At 39.0% G+C, this 19,582-nt stretch overlaps 1 protein-coding gene across 1 annotated transcript in view; it reads right to left on the reverse strand.

Annotated features, from left to right (window-relative positions):
- Nucleotides 1-949: 949 nt before the first annotated feature.
- Nucleotides 950-19,582, reverse strand: part of SNTG1 (syntrophin gamma 1) — a 503,809-nt gene continuing 485,176 nt past the window's right edge. The window contains exons 17-18 of the mRNA XM_067553875.1: nt 17,700-17,810; nt 950-1,108 (exon numbers count right to left, since the gene is read on the reverse strand). Of these exons, the coding sequence (XP_067409976.1) occupies nt 950-1,108; nt 17,700-17,810 (270 nt within the window). The remainder of the gene's footprint in view (nt 1,109-17,699; nt 17,811-19,582) is intronic.

Consider the following 19,582-nt stretch of genomic DNA (forward strand, 5'->3'; position numbering starts at 1 on the left):
AGTGGAAAAGAGTTTTTGCCTCCTTGCTTGTGATGTGAAATCACGATTACATACTGAAACAATGTGCTACATGTACTATGTTTGAAACAAAATTCAATACTTAGGTTTTGTGAACAAATACCATTCGATTACAAGACCTCCTTCCCTTTAAAACAGAAGAATGAACACAGGAATTGTTGTACCAGAGTTGAACTATGTTGTACTTAACTTATAATTGAAACCAAATTCATATCTCACCTATTTTGACCTGAAGAGGGTCCTGCGTCTGGGAAAGTTTCTCCACTAAATTTTTCTTTATATGCTAGACCAATATGGCTATAATTTTATCATTGCTATTAGAACAGAATGACAACAAAATAAATAACAATAGCATGTTTCCATGTAGGAAAACAGTATGACTTACAAGAGTGTTTAAAGTGCTTTCTTCTTTAAGGAGATATTCACACAAATGCTTTTTCATGCTCATCTCCTTGTTGTCACAAACTGTATGCCTCTTGCTTACTGTTATGTCATTTATAATTTTATGATATTGCCCTAAATTCATATTCAGAGCTTTGTATGTTGTCATATAAAAACATCTGAAAACAAGTAATTGACGATTCTAGTTGTGTATTATTACAGAGAGCTGAAAATTTTATTAAATACTTAAGTACTTCACTGTGTCATTTTTTTTTTGCCTCCGGTGTTGCTTAAAGCACTATGTAAGTACAAATAAATCATACTAAAAGCATATCCATCCTATTCCAGGGTTTCAGCTAGGATTATTTACTGGAGTTGCAGAACAGAGATGAATTTATGATCCCATGTGACCATTTTTCTGCTGAAACTGCAACATGACTTGCCTCTTGGATTGGTTTCCATATTCGCAGTTCTCCAAAGGTCTCGATGTGATGAATATTTATACATTATTATGTACTGTTGGTAAGTGGCAGTGCTGAAATGCAAGATGTCAAGTAGTATACTTTAATTTGCCAGTACCAGAAGTTGTGGCAACAGCAGAAGTGGTGGCTTGACTGCCTACATACAATGGGTCCAAACAAGCCACTTTGGCAGCAAAGAACGAGTGGATACAGTGAAGGACTGCAAACAGATTGGAAAATTCCAACTCCTGAAAGTGAAAGCAAAGAGATTAAATGTAAGAGACAAAACAATACATCACAAAGTAATTCCCATCACTGAGCTGAGACTCAAACATAAATGGTCTTAATTGTATGATAGAAGGTTACTAACATGACTGCCTTTCTTTTTCACTGTGGGAAGTTGAACATTGCACTAGCTCCATGAATGAAAGAATCATGTATTGTGGCAAATATGGTTGAATTTCTGAGTTGAGTACATTCAAAATTCCCACTGAAATGCCAGGGTCCATCTATTTCGATGTAAACAAAAAGAGAAAAAGAGAACACTTTGATGACGTCTTCTTTTTTTCATGTTGCCAAGCAATATATAGGGTCCTTTTACAGGCTGATTATTCTGTCACTCTGTAGCTGTATGATATTTTTAGAGTGTCTAAAATAGAGTTTAAGACTGCTCTATTGTCTATATATTGTCTATGTTGCATAGTCAACAAAAATTGCCAGATCCCTCCAAAATGACTGCATCTGTGATATTTTTAAGACTCTAATTTTTTCCTGTCTCTGGTGCTGAGGCTTTTCTAGAGAATTTTACCCTGTGTAATTCAATGAAACATTTCCAACCTTGTGCAAAATGTTGAAACAGCCTGAAAACAGAAACCCCGGCTGGGGGATTGCTCAACAATGGAATAAATGGGTGGGGCTTCATTAATCTCTGTTAAAATCTGCACAGATGTCTGCTGGCCATGCTCAGAAGTGAATTTTTAATTGCTCCAGAGTTTTTTTAAACTCCCCAAGCCACTAATTCTCAGTTAAAATTATTAAGTTCATGCCAAGTTTCACATGTCTGCCATCTGTGCTTTATTTAAAAAAAAAACAAAAACATTTAGAACGGGTTTTGTTTTAAACATTGGGAGAAGTGAATTTTCACTGCTCTGCCAGGGATTTTACTCCAATTTTCCAACAAAATTTTATTTTCAGGCAGAAACCAAGTATGGAAATTTAGAAAGCTTTGAGCATGAGAAAGCAGGGTGTTGTCATGGAAACTGCTTTGCAACATGAACCAACACTCACTATAATAAAGTAGTGTTTCATTTCTTTTTCTACTCATCCTTCAGCAAATACAATTAAATGATACCCAAAGCTTAAGGACATAAATCAATATTGCACTGGAACATTGAAATATTTATTGTATTGATACTAGGTATTATGTATACAATGCACATATTTTCCACTTGTTTTCCTCAACAGACTAAGGCCCATTAAATCTAATATTATATCTTGAGGATTGTTCAAATCAGTTCAGTAATCTTACTAGCTGAATGTTCCTATATACGTCATAATTGTCATTACTGGACACTAAAATTTCACAGTGCATAAGCATAATTATTATCAGTTAGCACAAGTATTTCTGTGATAGTAACACACTGGGAAGATTCATTGTTCCTGGACCACAAACAAGTACCTGTGAGGTTCATTAAGATTTTTTAAAGATTCTGCTATTATTATTATTATTTATAAAAATACTACATCAAAATAAAGTTATTTAGTTGCAAAGTAAAGCACTTAAAAGTTAGGAAATGCCAGATTTAGTTTCCTATGGAACCTTAATTCTACCTCCTTGTACATCCACTTTGTGCACTGACTTAGGCAAGTATCATGTGGAAAAATTAGTATGTTGTCATGTGTCATGTAAAGGAATGTATCATAATGCATATGAGAGGTTTAACTAAAGATTCCAACCAATGTCAGGCTGTTTAGGATATCCCAGTTTTTTCTGTTTTCACACCACCAGCCAGCAAATCAGAGGAGCCAAACTACATACAGCAAAGGAGACCAGAAAAACAACCTTGTTAACTTCTCTGGAATATAGCCACCTAAGAAACTGTGAAGACAACAATGCTTTAAAGCAGCAGCATCTAAGTTGTGGAATGCTCCTCCCCCAAAATAGTTAATGATGGGTGTGTGGACAGACTCAATTCCTCTCCAGAAACTCAGCTTTTCTTTTATCTCTATTCTTTAACCACAAAATCTTTAACTTTTATGATTGTGAAGAAAACCTTCCGAATATTATCTGAAAACAACACGTCCATGTGAGTTTGCAAAGAGCCTGCAGATATAGATTTGAGGTATAAACTACACCATTCATATCAATGGGTACTAACGCAGATATAGAGAACAATACATTAAAAGGTCAACATTGTTAACTATTTAACTGCTCACAAAGCATGTAAGAAAGGAAAGAAAGAATCATGTTATGAAAATCTACAACAGTATTTTCCAAAGAGTTGAGCATGAATGCATAGCCAGGGTCAGGGTGCAAAAGACGTATAAAGTATGATGAATAGGCCTTTAGCAGACGGAGGGGTTGCAGGAGGCACAATTAGTTTAATTTTCATGAACAGGGAAGCTCAACTTTCAAAAGTTTGGGAAACATTGGAATAAAGTATACTTTTATTGCTTTCACGATAGCATACTATTATTCCCACACCCTAAAGGATCCAGCTGTGATCCAACTAATCACTATTGCATAATGCCACAGAACTCAACAATGTATGTCAAAATTCTTGCATATTTGTAATAATAATAATGAGACAGCCTTGCAGTCAATCATTTGGTTTAGAGGAAAAGTGGGCAACTGATAAACTTGGTTTGTGCATCATAAAAAACGGATTCAGAATTACATGCAGGCATTTTAAAAACATTAATTGAACTTAAGTGCTGCTGAGAATTGTAATACATTACACTTTAATTTTGCTCATCAATGGATAGTAGTCAGGATGTCATGGGTCACACAAACAGCTTACCTGAACTCATAGATCCCAAAATAAATAGAAGAAAACACAGGGGGATTTCTGTCAGTAGAACTCCACCCAGGGAGCAAGAGAAGATGGTCCCAGATCACCTCCCAGGAAGAAAATGATTTTTGTCAGGGACAATCTTACTTATAGTCTTTCCTGCCTGCACCACTGACATGAATGATACTTTTTCATCTGAATAAACACTCTCACTCAGCAATGAAAAAATGAACATGCAAACTTTTCATTATTTGTGAACTAGGGAAAACAATGATTTATTGCTGATTTTGCCAATAGTGCCAGTTCTACTTCTAAATTGTACTGTTTCCTTCTTTCCCAAACTATTAACTATAAGACTTGCCAGGTAAGTGTACTTGCAACTTTACTTGAAAGAGCACTAGATACCTATATTGATCACTTAGACTAACCCTGATGAGTATTACCCTAAGAATGGGATATAATAACTACTATCACTTTAAATAAAATTTAGCTACATTGAGTTATTCTACTGACTAATTTTAATTGGTTACTAATTCACAGATTGTAACATATGAAAGCTAATAGCAGTTACTTTGTATTATTGTGGAGAGAAGGGCAGAATACTATAAAACACTAACACTTGGTTTCAAATATACTAAATATGTGAACAGACTAGTACTTGAGGCTTGTTCTTACTTAAAAAAGCTATTTTGTGGTAATCCAGGAAAACCTTTTTAGATTACCATAGGGATTGATAAAAATCACAGATAATATTTTCCCAGTGGGGAAGTGTTCACCAACCAGTCAATGAGCACTAAAATAGGAAAACTACAGAACCTGGGTTCAACAGTTTTACAACAATAGTGTGAAAAAATCTACAGGGAAGGCATCTGAAGCACAATTCAAGAGACACATACTTGTACTCTGGTTTCTGGAGAAGGAGACAATAGAGGAATATAGTGAAGAACTAGATGGTGATGTTGAAAGCAATGAAAAATGTTCAATTGTGGACATAAGGTAGATTTTTCTCATTTCTTACATTTCTTTTCATGTAAGGCGCTGCTGTGATTTTAGAAATATACCTCAGGACTAGTCATGATACAGAACCCTGCATAATGCACTCAAAAGATATAACTGGTTCTACAGAGAGTTGAAAGTCATCTATTAAAACATTTCTATATTTAATAAAAATAGCAGTAGAAAAGACATGTGTGTAAATAGACAATCATATTAGAAATATTTTGTGAATAAAGTGTATATAGTTCAGTCACCCGAAACATCAATGTACTATTTTTTTAAATATCCAAGTATCTTTAATGCACCATTTTATGCTTTCAGGAGCAAGTCCCTTACAGTAAGTAACACCAAGGGAAAATTAATGGATGAAGGTATGTTACCAGGTATATTACCAACAAGAGAAAGATCAGGGAAAGTGTGGGCCCCTTACAGAATGGGCAACCTAGTGACAGAGAAAGCTGGAGAAAGCTGAGGTACTCAATGCCTTTTTTGCCTCTGTCTTCACAGACAAGGTCAGCTGCCAGACCACTGCACTGGGCAGTAAAGAATGGAGAGGAGGTGAACATCCCTCAGTGCTGAGGGAACAGGTTCAGGACTATTTAGAAAGATTGGACATAAACAAGTCCATGGGACCAGATGGAATGCATCCGAAAGTGCTGAGGGAGTTGGCTGATGTGATTTCAGAGCCATTGGCTATTATCTTTGAAAGCTCGTGGCAACTGGGGGAAGTCTCTGATGATTGGAAAAAGGCAAATATAGTGCCCATCTTCAAGAAGGGAAGAAAGAGGATCCAGGGAACTACAGACCGGTCAGCCTCAATCCCTGAAAAAATCATGGAGCAGGTACTCAAGGAATCCATTGTAAGGCACTTGAAAGAGAGGAAGGTGATCAGGAACAGTCAACATGGATTCACCAAGGGCAACTCATGTCTGACCAACCTGATTGCCTGCTATGAAGAGATGACTGGCTCAGTGGATATGGGGAAAGTGGTGGATGTGATATATCTTGACTTTAGTAAAGCTTTTAATACAGTCTCCCATAGTATTCTTATCAGCAAGTTAAAGAAATATGGGTTGGATGAATGCACTATAAAATGGAGAGAGCTGGCTAGATCTTGGGGCTCAATGGGTAGTGATCAATGGCTTGATTTCTAGCTGGCAGCCAGTAACAAGTGGAGTGCCCCAGGGGTCAGTCCTGGGGCTGGTTTTATTCAACATCTTCATTAATGATCTGGAGGATGGGGTAGATTGCACCGCAGCAAGTTTGCAGATGACACTAATCTAGGGGGGGCGGTAGATACCCTGGAAGGTAGGGATAGGATACAGAGTGACCTAGACAAATTGGAGAATTGGTCAAAAGAAATCTGATGAGGTTCAACAAGGACAAGTATAGAGTCCTGTACTTAGGATGGAAGAATCCCATGCACAGCTACAGACTGGAGACCGATGGGCTAGGCAGCAGTTCTGCAGAAAAAGACCTGGGTGTTACAGTGGATAAGAAGCTGGATATGAGTCAGAAGTGTGCCCTGGTTGCCAAAAAGGCTAATAGCATATTTGGCTGCATTAGTAAGAGCATTGTTAGCAGATCGAGGGAAGTGATTATTCCCTTCTATTCGGCATTGGTGAGGCCACATTTGGAGTATTGTGTCCAGTATTGGGTTCCCCAGTACAAAAAGGATGTGGACAAGTTAGAGAGAGCCCAGCGGAGGGCAACAAAAATGATTAGGGGGCTGGAGCACAAGACTTATGAGGAGAGGCTGAAGGAACTAGGCTTGTTCAGTCTACAGAAGAGAAGAATGAGGGGGGATTTGATAGTCTTTAACTACCTGAAAGGGGGTTCCAGGGAGGATGGTGCTAGGCTGTTCTCAATGGTAGCAGATGATAGAACAAGGAGCACTGGTCTCAAGTTGCAGTGGGGGAGGTCTAGATTGGATATTAGGAAAACGTTTTTCACTAGGAGGATGGTGAAGCACTGGAATGGCTTACCTAGGGAAGTGATGGAATTCCCATCTTTAGAGATTTTTAAGTTGCGGCTTGACAAAGCCCTGGCTGGGATATTTAGCTGAGGTTAGTCCTCCTTTGAGCAGGGGGTTGGACTAGATGACCTCCTGAGGTCCCTTCCAACTCTAATATTCTATGATACTCTGAAGACCTAAGGGAACTTCAAAACAATCCAAATGACTTAGAAGCACAACTTCCATTGACTTTTTATGTGACTTGTGCTCATGTCAATTAAAGGCCATTGAAACTCCACATCTAAACCACTGATGAAAAAGAAAAACATATATGATAGAGATATCAACATGACAGCGATTTCATTGTTAGGGTTGCATTCTAAAATGTGCTTTAAATGGGACAAATTCCTGTGTTTCTCTAAAAGTAGGTGGCCAATTAGTGTGTAATGTCATACAGGATTTTTATGTCCTAGGTAGTTTTGTTTGGTTTCTCTTAATAATGATTTAATAAGAAGTCTTTGAATTCGGGCTCTGGCTAAAATTTTTGCCTGACAGTTCTACTTTCCATTGTTAACTGAAATCTCTTTAAAAGTTTGTCTATCTACAAAAAACTTTGTAAAGATGTAGATTCTAAATAGATCTAGAGCAATGAGTAGTTTTTGTTTGTTTGAATGTTTAGGGTCACCTTTATCTATTTTTCACATTATAACTGAAGGTTTATGCACGGTACAGCAGCCTGATTGATGAGAGGCACAGATTCATGCAAGCCTCACTGATGGAAAAGGGAACACATAAAAACTTCTTTATCAGGAGCTATACTTTTCTGACTGATCCTGTCCTAGAAGAGAGAAGAGAGGGATACTCACCTTGTGCAGTAACTGAGGTTCTGAGATGTATGTCCCAGGTGTTGGTGTGACCTTGTGTCCTTGATCAGAGATTTTTGTTAGCAGTGCCCTTACTGGTCACGCATATGCCATCCCTGTCTCGCTGCACCATTGGCGTCTTTTTCAGAGCATGACACCCAACCCCCTTTGTTCCTCCTGTACCTAACATTTGACTCCAAAGTAGAGGGGAGGAGGGTGGGTAGTGGAGCACACACGGGGATACACATCTTGAAGAGCCTCAGTTACTGCACAAGGTGAGTAACCCTCTCTTCTTCTAGTAGTGTCCCTGTGGGTGCTCCACTCCAGGTAACTCTCGAGGAGTGCCCTCAGTTGATGGAGGGGACTTCGGAGTTATTAGGTTGTATGGAAGAGAGTACTGGGAGTCCGATTGTTGCATCGTGTCTTGATGATTGATCGATGATGTAATGAAAGTATGGGCCAAAGCCCAGGTAGCTGCTTTGCATATTTCCGTGATTGGTATGTTGTGTAAGAAGGCTATGGACATAGAAATTGATCTGGTTGAATGTGTCATAACTGTTTGGAATGGTGTTACCCCTGATTGTCTGTAACATGTGTGAATGAAGCTGGAAATCCACTTTGATAGTCTTTGGGTGGATATGGTGTTGTCCTTGGAGCGTTCTGCAATTGATACAAAAAGTTTTGGGGGATTTCCTGAATGTGTTTGTTCTTTCTAGGTAAAACGCTATGGCTCGTCTGACATCTAGTGTATTGAGGGCCTCATCCTGTGCGTTACCATGGGGTTTTGGGTAAAATGTAGGTAAATGAATGGTTAGATTAAGATAGAATGTTGATGTAACTTTGGGGAGGAATTTTGGATTAGATTGCAGTGTTACCTGATCTTTGTGGAATATTGTACATGGTGGGTGGGCCATAAGTGCTCCAAACTCACCTCCGCATCATGCCAATGTGATTGCCACTAGGAATGATGCCTTCATCGACATGTACATTAATGAACAAGTCACTAAGGGTTCAAAATAGTGGCTTGATGATAGTCTTTAGGACTAAATTGAGATCCCATGGTATTGTGGGAGGACGTATGTCTGAGTACACATTTTGTATGCCAGTCATAAAATGTTTCACAAGTGGGTGTGCAAAGGTTGTGTTATCATCTATGAGTTTGTGGAAGGTGTTAATAGCTGCCAGGTGTATTTTAAGTGAGTTAATTGATAATCCTACTTTTTTATTTCTAGAAGATAGTCCAATATAATGGGGATTGGTGAAACTATTTCGATGAGTTTCCTCTGTTGACAACATAAAGAAAATCTATGCCATTTTTGAAGGTATGCATCCGTAGCGATCATGATCGAAGGTGTTTCCCATATGTATGGGATTCCTGTTTGAAGGTTGTTGGACTGTGTCCCTCATTTTAATGATTGTGTGATCTTTTTCAGCATTACCACCATTTTGTATAGCTATTGTTTGTGTGGTCTGTAAACTGTCACGAGTTACATTTGGAGGGCTCCATGTGTAATCATGCATGTTGTACTACAAAGGTGGTGGCTGACATATGTCCTAGCATTTGGAGACATGTGCATATGTTCAAGGTTAGGCTTTTTTCTATTATAGATTCCAGATTCACAATGGTATCAAATCTGGTCTTTGGTAGAAATGCCCTGGTAGTGAGAGCATCCAGGTGTGTGCCTATAAACTCTAGTTGTTGTGCGGGCTGTCGGATGGATTTCTTGTCGGTTATCATCAGCCCTAGTGTATGAAATCGTGTTCTTGTAATTTGGATTGCTTGGAGCAGCCCTCATGTGGGTGCGTGCCTTTATCAGGTAGTCTTCCAGGTAGGGAAATATGGTGACACCTAGTCTGTGAAAGTAGGCTGCTACAACGGCAAGTATTTTGGAGAAGACCCCTGGGGCCATGCAAAGGCTGAAGGGTAGCACCATGTATTGATAGTGGTTGTTGCCTAGTGTGAATCTTAGGAATCTTCTGTGGGCCAGGTGAATAGTAATGTGGAGATATGCATCCTGAAGGTCGAGGGCTGCAAACTAGTTCCCCTGTTCCAATGTTGGTATTATGGTAGCAAGAGTGACCAACCTGAATTTTTGTACCCTTATAAATTTGTTCAGTTTCCTTAAATATAAGATGAGTCTCCAACCACCCGTCTTCTTTTGGGAGAGGAAATAATGGAAATAGAAGCCTCTGCCTCTGTGTTGGGAGGGACGTGTTCTATAGCATCTATTTGGGGCAAATGTTCAACCTCCTGTTGTAATAGATGTTCGTGAGATGGGTCCCTAAAGAGGGATAAGGAACGAGGTATGGAGGTAAAGGGGATAGTATATGCAGATCGGATAATTTCCAATACCCATTTGTCTGTTGTTATGTTTGCCCATAGTTGATAAAAGAAGCGTAGTCGATGTTTGAATAGGATGGTGGGTATTATAGACTCTGTCTCTGAAAGGTGGTGGTGGTCATGCAGACCCTCGAGCAAATCCTCAAAATTGTGGTTTTGGGAGAGCAGCCTGAAATATTGATGGCTGCTGGTTTTTTTGTCGGCATCGCTAAGGCCTTTGGCGGGTGTGTGGTTGCTCATACCATCTGTTTTGCAAGTAAGGTTGGTATCTGGGGTTATAAGGCTGATACCTAAAAGTTCTTCTTGTTGCAGGTGTGTAATTCCTAAGGGTGCGGAGCATAGCTCTAGATTCCTTCATGGTATGCATGACTTCATCAGTGTTATCTGCAAAGAGCTTCACCTTATCAAAGGGAAGATCGTCAGTCATTGACTTCAGCTGTTTGGGAAGGGCTGCAGAGTGAAGCTCTGATGACCTGCGCATTATGATGGCAGTTGCAATTGTTCTCGCTGTGGTATCAATGATGTAAAAGGAATCCTGCAATGAGGTACTTGCAATCAATTGCCCTTCTTTTAGCATAGACTGAAATGATTGTTTTCTGCCCTTAGAGATAAAATCAATAAATTCAGACATCTTTGAATAGTTGTCATGGTTGTAATTCGACATTAATGCTGCATACTTTGCTACATAGTTTGCAATGCACAAATGTAAGATACATATACTTTAATCAATGTATGTTAAAAGTAAGCCTCTTAATCATATAGGGCTAAAATCTATTCTAATTTACAAACTATGCAATCCCATTTAATTCTATCAGGGCATACAGAGTGGTAGTTTATGGAATCTTTTTGTTTCTTTGCTTACTAACCTCAAATGGAAATTAGGTATGGTGATGAAAGAATCTCAATGCCAGTGGCTCAGTTTGGATGGTAAATGGTACTTTGTTTTTTGGGGCTATCACTAATAAAACAGAATCTCGTATATGATTTAAAATACTCTGTTTTATCAGAATTGTATGCATTGTATTAGTTCATCGTTTCCTTACAGAACTGGATAAAACTGAGAAATGCAGCACCTTTTGAGGTTACTCCAGCCCTGCTACTGCATTAACACCCAGGAAGCTCTTGCAATGGAGAAAAAGGGCACTAAGGAGTCACAAAATTGTAACTAGAAAGATAGGACATACCACCCCCAAACACATTTGTAACTCAGAGGGAGAAGTAAGCTCTGCCCTTGTTCCTCTTCCTTGTCTCATCCCCTGATTTCAGGGAATGGAGGCAGTAAAGAGAATGCCGGGCTTCATTGTCCCCCAAGCTGACAACTCTATTTTGTAGTTCTCATTCAGGAAAATCCTGTGTGGCTGCATGAATCTGTGCAGTCCCTCCAGCTGAGTGACAGCTGGGAAATAGCCACTAGGAATCAGAGCTTCTGGAGGGTATCCGTGATTAATGTTGCCCTTGAGTGATTTTCTCCTCAGGAGCCACTTAGGCTTTACTTTGCAGCCAATCAAGTGCAGGTGGCTCCTTCTAGGCACTGCTCCATAAACACTCCAGAATTTGACCTATTAAGGGTTAATTATTCGGAGTAAAATTGCTAAGGACTATAAAGAAACATAATTACTAAAACACTGGCCTAGTAGAGAGTCATTAAATAACAGTAACCTATATTTGCATGATATTTGTGCAAAGTAATGTAAATGTTAAAATGTATGCTCAATGATTTTCCCTCTGAAATACACCTGCTAAAGCTGTAACTAAATCTATAGCACATGATGATGTGCACCTCAAAGCATGTCAATTTTGCATTTTGTTAAGTTAGGCAAGAAAAACACTAAAAAAAGCACAGTCTAGTGGCATTACAAAAACATTAAGTATCAGGGTCACTGAAGGGCTTTCCGTCATTACACAGAAATATAAACTCTGGTGATGATCTAATGTCTATAAAAAATCAGGCTGACTTTGCTGAATGGATGCTGTTCTATATCCTCTGGAGGCAAGTAGTTTTCTTAGGTTTTCCCAACATCAATAGTGGTAATGCTACATAGTCCATCAAAATATAGGAGAATTGCTGGACAACACAACCGGCTACAGTGCGAAATTTTAAAGTGCATAGTTATTTAGATTTCTTTAAAATGTGCCTATCCATTTCTGGGATTATGTATAAAATATTAACAAATTCATTCACACACTGGGTCAATAGCTAATCACTCTGAAATTCCCCCCTCTCTAGACTCAACCAATACTTCTGGTTTGGGGATTCTAGCCATCCTATTTCCTGGTCCAGTGGGATGCTACCACACAGGTAGCCTATGCCAAGGCTCAGAGAGCTATGTGGTCAGCAAGGGATGCATGGCACATGTAACAATGTCTACAATGGAGTGAAGGAAGTCTGAGGACATATTTAGGTGAGGTGAATCTCAGTCTTGGCGTAGTGAGGTTTGCACATTGAGATTCATATCAAGCACTTTCACATAGGTCTGTGACCGGGCTACATTATCCTCCCAAGCTGTGAAGGTAGCACAGGGTGAAAAGGAATCAGGGTGAAGGAAATAAAATGGCCAAATCCTCTCTGTGACATTAGTTGAGAGTCAGAGATGGAGCCTGCCAGAAAAAATATTTAAAAATGGAGGCTCTATCCTTGCTTACAGACAGCCCGCCAACCTGAAGCAAATATTCACCAGCAACCATACACCATACAACAAGAACACTAACCCAGGAACATACCCCTGCAACAAACCCCATTGCCAGCTCTGCCCACACATCAACTCTAGTGACACCATCACAGGTGCTAACCACATCAGCCACACCCTAAGGAGCTCATTCACCTGTACATCTACTAAAGAAATATATGCCATCATGTGCCAGCAATGCCCCTCTGCCATGTACATTGGCCAAACCGGACTGTCACTATGCAAAAGAATAAATGGACACAAATCAGACATAAAAAACGGTAACATCCATAAATGAGTCGGAGAGCACTTCAATCTCCCAGTACACTCTATGGCTGACTTGAAAGTTGCTATACTTCTACAAAAAAACTTCAAAAACAGACTTCAAAGAGAAACTGCAGAACTGGAACTCATATGCAAACTTGACACAATCAAACTGGGTCTGAATCGGGACTTGGAATGGTTACAAGAAGTAATTGTCACTGTTCACATATTCTCATCTCCTAATCAATGGTTGTGAATAGGCCTCAACTACTCTAATTGAATGGACTTTGCTCATACCTAGCTTCCCCATTGTTGTTCCTTACCCTTAGATGTATATATATATACTTCCTCTCTGATTTCTATTCCTTACATCTGATGAAGTGGGTTACAGCCCACGAAAGCTTATGCCTGCAGAAATTAAATTTGTTAGTCTTTAAAGTGCTACAGGACTCTCATTGTTCATGCTGTAGAAGACGGCCTCTCTCTTCTGCTTTCGGGCAGCACCACTCATGCAGCACATGATGAGCCTCTGGAGTGGGAAGAGGATTGTCTCAGATCCATTGGTTATACAAAAGCGTGGGGCAGCTGTATGCCTTGTCTTTGCTACCTCACTATTACTGTGGAATGCCAGGGTGGGGAGAAAAAAAGTTGTGGGTATGGACTCCCAGATTGTGGGCCAGATAGCTGGTCAGTACACCTGGCTGGCCATACAGAACGAAGTAAGTTGCGCCCTTTATAAGGCAAATTACTCTCTCTGCAGTGCAGCCGGGGAGCTGCAGGAAGCATTGTGTCTGTCTGAGGCATAATGTTTCCCTATGCTCCTCCTGGGACAGTGTGGGTCTGACCCACCCACAACAGGCCTGTGCCTACAGGTCATTTAGCCTTTAGTAAGTAATGATAGGAATATTCACATGCAGTGCAGAATTCCCATGCTCTAACTCTAACAAAATCTGCACACCAGTACATGAAATCCAGGATAATAAATATTTCTGAAAATTCAATCAACATTTCCCCAATCTTAAAATAGTAAAATACCATGCTCTGTAACACTGTAAATAACAAAATAATGAGGGCCAGATTGTGCCACCTTTGCTCATGCTGATTTTGATGGGCCTACTGCCAGAGTAAGTTATATTTTAACATGAGTAAGTGTGGAGGAAGCAGGGCCAAAATTATTAAAATGTCAGTTTAGTTTACAATCTTATCACTTTACGAACACTCTGAATTGTGTTGGAGACTAGCTATGTCAGATGATCTACATTTCTTAAAGTGCATCAGCTCAAACATGAACAACCTGTAATTGTTAACTCTACCTAACACAAAGGCCTCAGTGCCTTCCAATGCTGAAATACTGTGAGATTCTTTAATATAAACTTCATGTTATGATCTGTGTTATGCTTTGATCATTAGGAGAAAATAAATACAATAAAACTAGCAGACATTTTCTTCCATTTTGCTGTACTGAGAATGTGCCACCATGATAAAGCAAAAACATTAGAAAGCAACAAGGGACTTTAATAACATATAATAATAATGATAATAAATTAGAGCTAGATTCTGCCTCCTTCATCCAAATGAGTAACATCTAACTCTATGAAAAGTCCCATTAACTTCAATGGAATTTATTTCAGATTAAGGCACTATTTAGTGTAACCTCCACTTGGAGTTTGCCAGCTCCTGGAACTCTGGACTGAGCCTCTAGGTGTCCTACCTTGTGGACAAAATAGTAACTGTGACCAAACCCTTCTGATACATTTCCCAGAATGCCTGGAGTCAGGGGTAGAGACAAAATGGACTAGAAACTCCAGCTGAGGCCAATAGCAAGGCTTCTGCATGGCATGATATGGACAAGCAGGGCTGCTCATAACCTCACAGTGGGAGGGGGACGGCCTGATTAGTTTTAGCGTCAGCTTGAGCTTTGAATTTGAGAGCTGAGAAAGGCAGAACAGCGCAGGGAGTCTCTGATTAACTGCTCCTCCCCAGCCCTGCAGAGACCAGCCTCCAGAGTGGCAGTGATCCAACCCATAGCTGGCTCCTAAGAGCCAGCCGAGACCTCTACAGGACTCCAAACCAGGGAGGCAGGAGGGGACCCTTTTTTGTTTAAGCTGTCCAATGTTCACAGCACTGTGGCACTCATCTCTAGACTAATACGCAGTGTACCATCTGCCTGGGAAGGTGCCACAGAGTGAGTCGGGGATTGGGAAGAGTTGTGAGTGTTGGGAGGTGGCAAATTTGTTGATTAGTATTTATTAGTTAACCCTAACCCTTTCCTTCTCCAGATCTCATTTTCCTGCTCCCTGTGAAGTCCTCCCTTGTTATACTGTTATTTTTGGGTGTGTAGTCCTTTTGCTAGGGGTTTGTGTTGATGTGCTTTGTTTTTCTTACCTATTGGGTTTTATATTCTTTGCCCATTAGTAGTAGTATTCATTTTCCTAAGGGACGGCACTCCTTGTATCCTGAGCACAGTGACAAGTCACCAGGGGTGGAGACATCACAAAAAAGAAGCCAGGACTCATCACTTGAGGAAAAGGAAGAAGACATTCCAAGTAGCAAGCACCAGGGAGAATGCTTGAGCCACAGCTTGGGGGAGTAGCTATATAAGTATGCATAAGGATGGCAGAATCTGGCCTTTGGTTATACTTAGAACTTGTATAGTATTTTCAAGAGGATCTCAGAAAGGTAGGTAAGCATTATGGGTGGGATTTTTAAAGGTATTTAGGCACCACTGAATTCAATGGGATTTAATTGCCTTTAAAAATCTGGCCCTATGATTTTAATTTAGAAACACAGAAATATGCAGGGTCCAACTGTGGTGTTCCTTCAAAATACACATTTTATAATAAACATTATGTTTAATTTCAGCCATAACATGGTTGTTTTTCATTTATCTAAAAGCAAGAACCTTTAGCCCATCTTTGCATTTCTAGAAGTTCCTGAAGAAATATTTCATCATTAGTTGAACCAGTTGTAAAAGGAAGACCTTATGTTACCAGAACAGAATAGAAGACAGATAATAAAAAACGTAGTGGTTTATTTTGCACTGTAGCTACTTAGGAGCATGATAAAAAGTTCTTAATTATTTGCCATAAGAAAAAGTACCACAGGATACTGGGTTGGTGGGCTTTGCTTTCCTATTAGCTAAGAGAAAAAACAATCTACCCTATTAATACATAATTTGAAGGAAATAATAATAAGGAAAATGTCTTTCTTTAAAATGCATTAAAAACCTAATGTATTGAGAGCCAAATTCTGACACCCTTCGCTGTTGATGATTTCAATGTGAGTTTTTATATACCTGAGGAAAAGATTGGTATTGGACAGTTAGGTATAACTCATAGTATAAATCATGTAATATACATATGTTACTAAAACAAAGAAAAGTGTAGGGAGAAAAGATTAGATTTGCATTGTGACTACTGTACCTCAACCATTTTTTCTTGAATTTAACAACTGGCCCAAACATAGTGTATTTTCCCTAACATAATTTATCATGTCATTAATGAATGTAGATGCATAATTCTTTAATATAATAATTTAACATTTTATAACAAAAACAATGAGAGTCCTGTAGCACCTTAAAGACTAACAAATTTCTGCGGGCATAAGCTTTCATGGGCTGCACCCCAGATGCATCTGACGAAGTGGGTTGCAGCCCACGAAAGCTTATGCCCGCAGAAATGTGTTAGTCTTTAAGGTGCTACAGGACTCTTGTTGTTTTTGCTATATACAAACTAACACGGCTACCCCTCTGGAACTTAACATTTTATGTTTACTTTCAGAGCTCCATTATTATTTCAGAGCTCTATCCTTATTTAAACTCATTTGGTCAATTTACCTCCAGCCCAGCAAGATTAAACTCCATTGGCTTTAGTGGTGCTGCACCACAGTATGGTACCTGCCTAGAGATGGTCAATTTATTGCTGTTTGGATACAATTTAGATACACATTAGGTTTGGGGTTTCTTATTCAAATTACAGTTAGGTTTCAGATTCAAAGGCAGCTCTAGCTAATAGAATTCTTGTGAGATCAGCTCATCCTGGAAGGGTTAGACTATTTGGGATAGTAGAAATCATTTATTCTCAGAAGATGTCCACCAACCCATGAAGAAATCTCACAGGTATTACTGATTTAATGTTTTCTTTGAGGCAAAACCAGAACAGGAAAGCAGACTCCTCCGAATTTGAATCTGACTTGGAACCAGAACTGTAATGACAAGCTCTTATGTATGGTGATTTGAATCCACCCTACATCTTTCACCGCTGAGACAGTTCAAAGGGGTTTTAGCACATCAATACCTTTGGTCCATGTGTACCTTGGCATATAATACATATTACTGCTGCTGCTCATGGAGAGTAGCATGAAGACAATGTAAAGTGGGAAACATACCAGTTCAAGACAACTAGATATGCCTCTTGGCTTTCTCTCTTTCTGTGATAAAAGAGCAAACTGACTATTTTACATAAAACTTACATATTGATTTAATTTAAATAAAATATTTTAAAACCTTCCTTTTTAGGTACTAAAAATCCTAACTAACCAATTTTACTGTGCACCTATTCACACACTTCCGCTTAGTATCTACTGTGTTTTCACTTAATTCACTAACTTCACACATTAATCTGAAGATCCTCTCAGCATCAGTAAATTAGACTGACTTTAATTCTTTCATTCCCTACTTGTTTTGTTGTCAACCAGTTTTAATGTACTTCTGGCTTTATAATACGATGGATTTCTTGTTTTTTACCTTTGCTTCAATCTGCTTAGTATCTGGATTTTGGAACAAAAATTTGATTTTGCTCTTGCCATCATCTGAAGACCCTTTAAGCTGGGAAAACTTGTACCTCCAAAGTACAGCCTAAAGGAAACAAAATATACACAGAACGGTCAACACAGTTAACATAGAAAGGTGCAATAGAAACACAGGATCTCCTGCCTACGTTGTTTTTTTAACTTGCCTAAGGTACATAATTAAACCAATGTAGTGCCATCTAGCCTGAAGTCCCTTTGATCAGATGGATGTATTACACTTTGGCAGTGTCTGATTCAGATCAGTCAGATTGCATTTGTGAAATGTTCTTTGAAACCCCTTTAAGCTTTATTCAACCCTAGTTAACAAAAAAGAAAGGGTCACTTAATTCACTGTTACGTCAAAAAATAAAAGCCTTTTTCCCTGTGGATAAGTCAGACTCCATCTTTTAAATGCTAATGTATCATGGAATTACATTATTCTATCTATTTATTTATTTATTTTTCCATAGAAGCAAGTCATGTATGTGAGTTGGTATTTTATTTGTGTGTGTGTGTGTGTGTGTGTGGGAGGAGGGGGGGGGGGTGAACTAAAATTAAAGTATGTATTTTCAAAAGTAAAAATAAACAAAACAATAAAGATGAAAACAACAATGTACAGGTAGAGCTTACTTATGGACAGTGATTGGCTTTGGTCCAATCAAGCACTTATGCGTAAGTAGTTAAAAGTCAATGGGTTTAATTACTTGCTGAACATTCAGTATATACCAGAAAAAACCCCCAAAAGTTCCACTCACTTTTAATTTCATGGAAATATGCATTGAAAAATTACATACAGGAAAAGGATAATTTGTCTATTATTTTTAAATAAATGCAACAAATTTGGAAAAAATATCAATTAAAAACATTCTGGAACTTTTGCACCAGGAAAATATTCTGCTGCAACATACTGTATAGTATATATGCACATGCATTCGTTTTGTGGTGCTGCATTTATCATGTAGAAGTGCAGTGCTACATTAAGTGACACAGATCTTCCAGCACTTTCACTGTAGACTGGCACACAAATACTACTGACAAAAGTATTTCTCAAATCTGGCATATGTTCTACACTAGCCTTCCTCGGCTGACTTGCTGTTGTCCTTTTCCTCCAGAGCAACTGGGCTAATTTCCTTAATATCCCAAAAATTCTAAACTGTGCTTTTCCCTAGGATACCAGCAGGTATTGCGGAAGAAGTTCAAACTTCTAAGGGCCAGTATAGGGCTATTATGATGATTTGTGTATGTTAGTGCCCAGAATATGCCAGGTGCAGTCCATACATTCTAGAAAGGATAGGTCCTATCTTGTGCCTTCCCTCTTCAGTCCTCCCCCCCTTCTCCCCACCCCCACTGCCCTCCCAGGTACTGAAGCAGAGGGATTATGTCTTTTGATTGGTTGTGTATGCTATTTGAAGTTCTTGTGTTATTTGTTCTAAATTTGTTAATATATAGGGGTTATTTCCTTTTGCACTGTGTAGTTGATATTTGAGTGTTGGCAGGCAAGTTCATACAGGTGATTTGCAAGCCAACTGATAATTAAGGTGGCTTTTTTTCCCAAAACAGTAACTGGAAGATTGAAGATTATGATGACTCAGGAGAATGGCACTCTCCTTTTAATGAGGGTGGAATGTTTGATGGTTTATGGCCTACATCAGTGGACCAGGCCTTAATAGACTACATGGCAAAATTAGTTCACTGACCACGTAGGATGAGCTTCAGATCTTCAGATTTTCTTTAATGTTATTGGGAAGTTGCCTGTTGCCTCTTTCTGCAATCTTGAACTTTAGTGCCAGAATTGCTCTGCTTTTCCCAGGCAGATTATTCTTCTTACAGTAAAGTCCC

This window comes from Emydura macquarii, unplaced genomic scaffold (assembly GCF_026122565.2).
Source record: "Emydura macquarii macquarii isolate MOO-44397 ecotype Brisbane River unplaced genomic scaffold, CSIRO-AGI_Emac_v2 contig_1477, whole genome shotgun sequence".
NCBI classification, from domain to species: domain Eukaryota; kingdom Metazoa; phylum Chordata; order Testudines; family Chelidae; genus Emydura; species Emydura macquarii.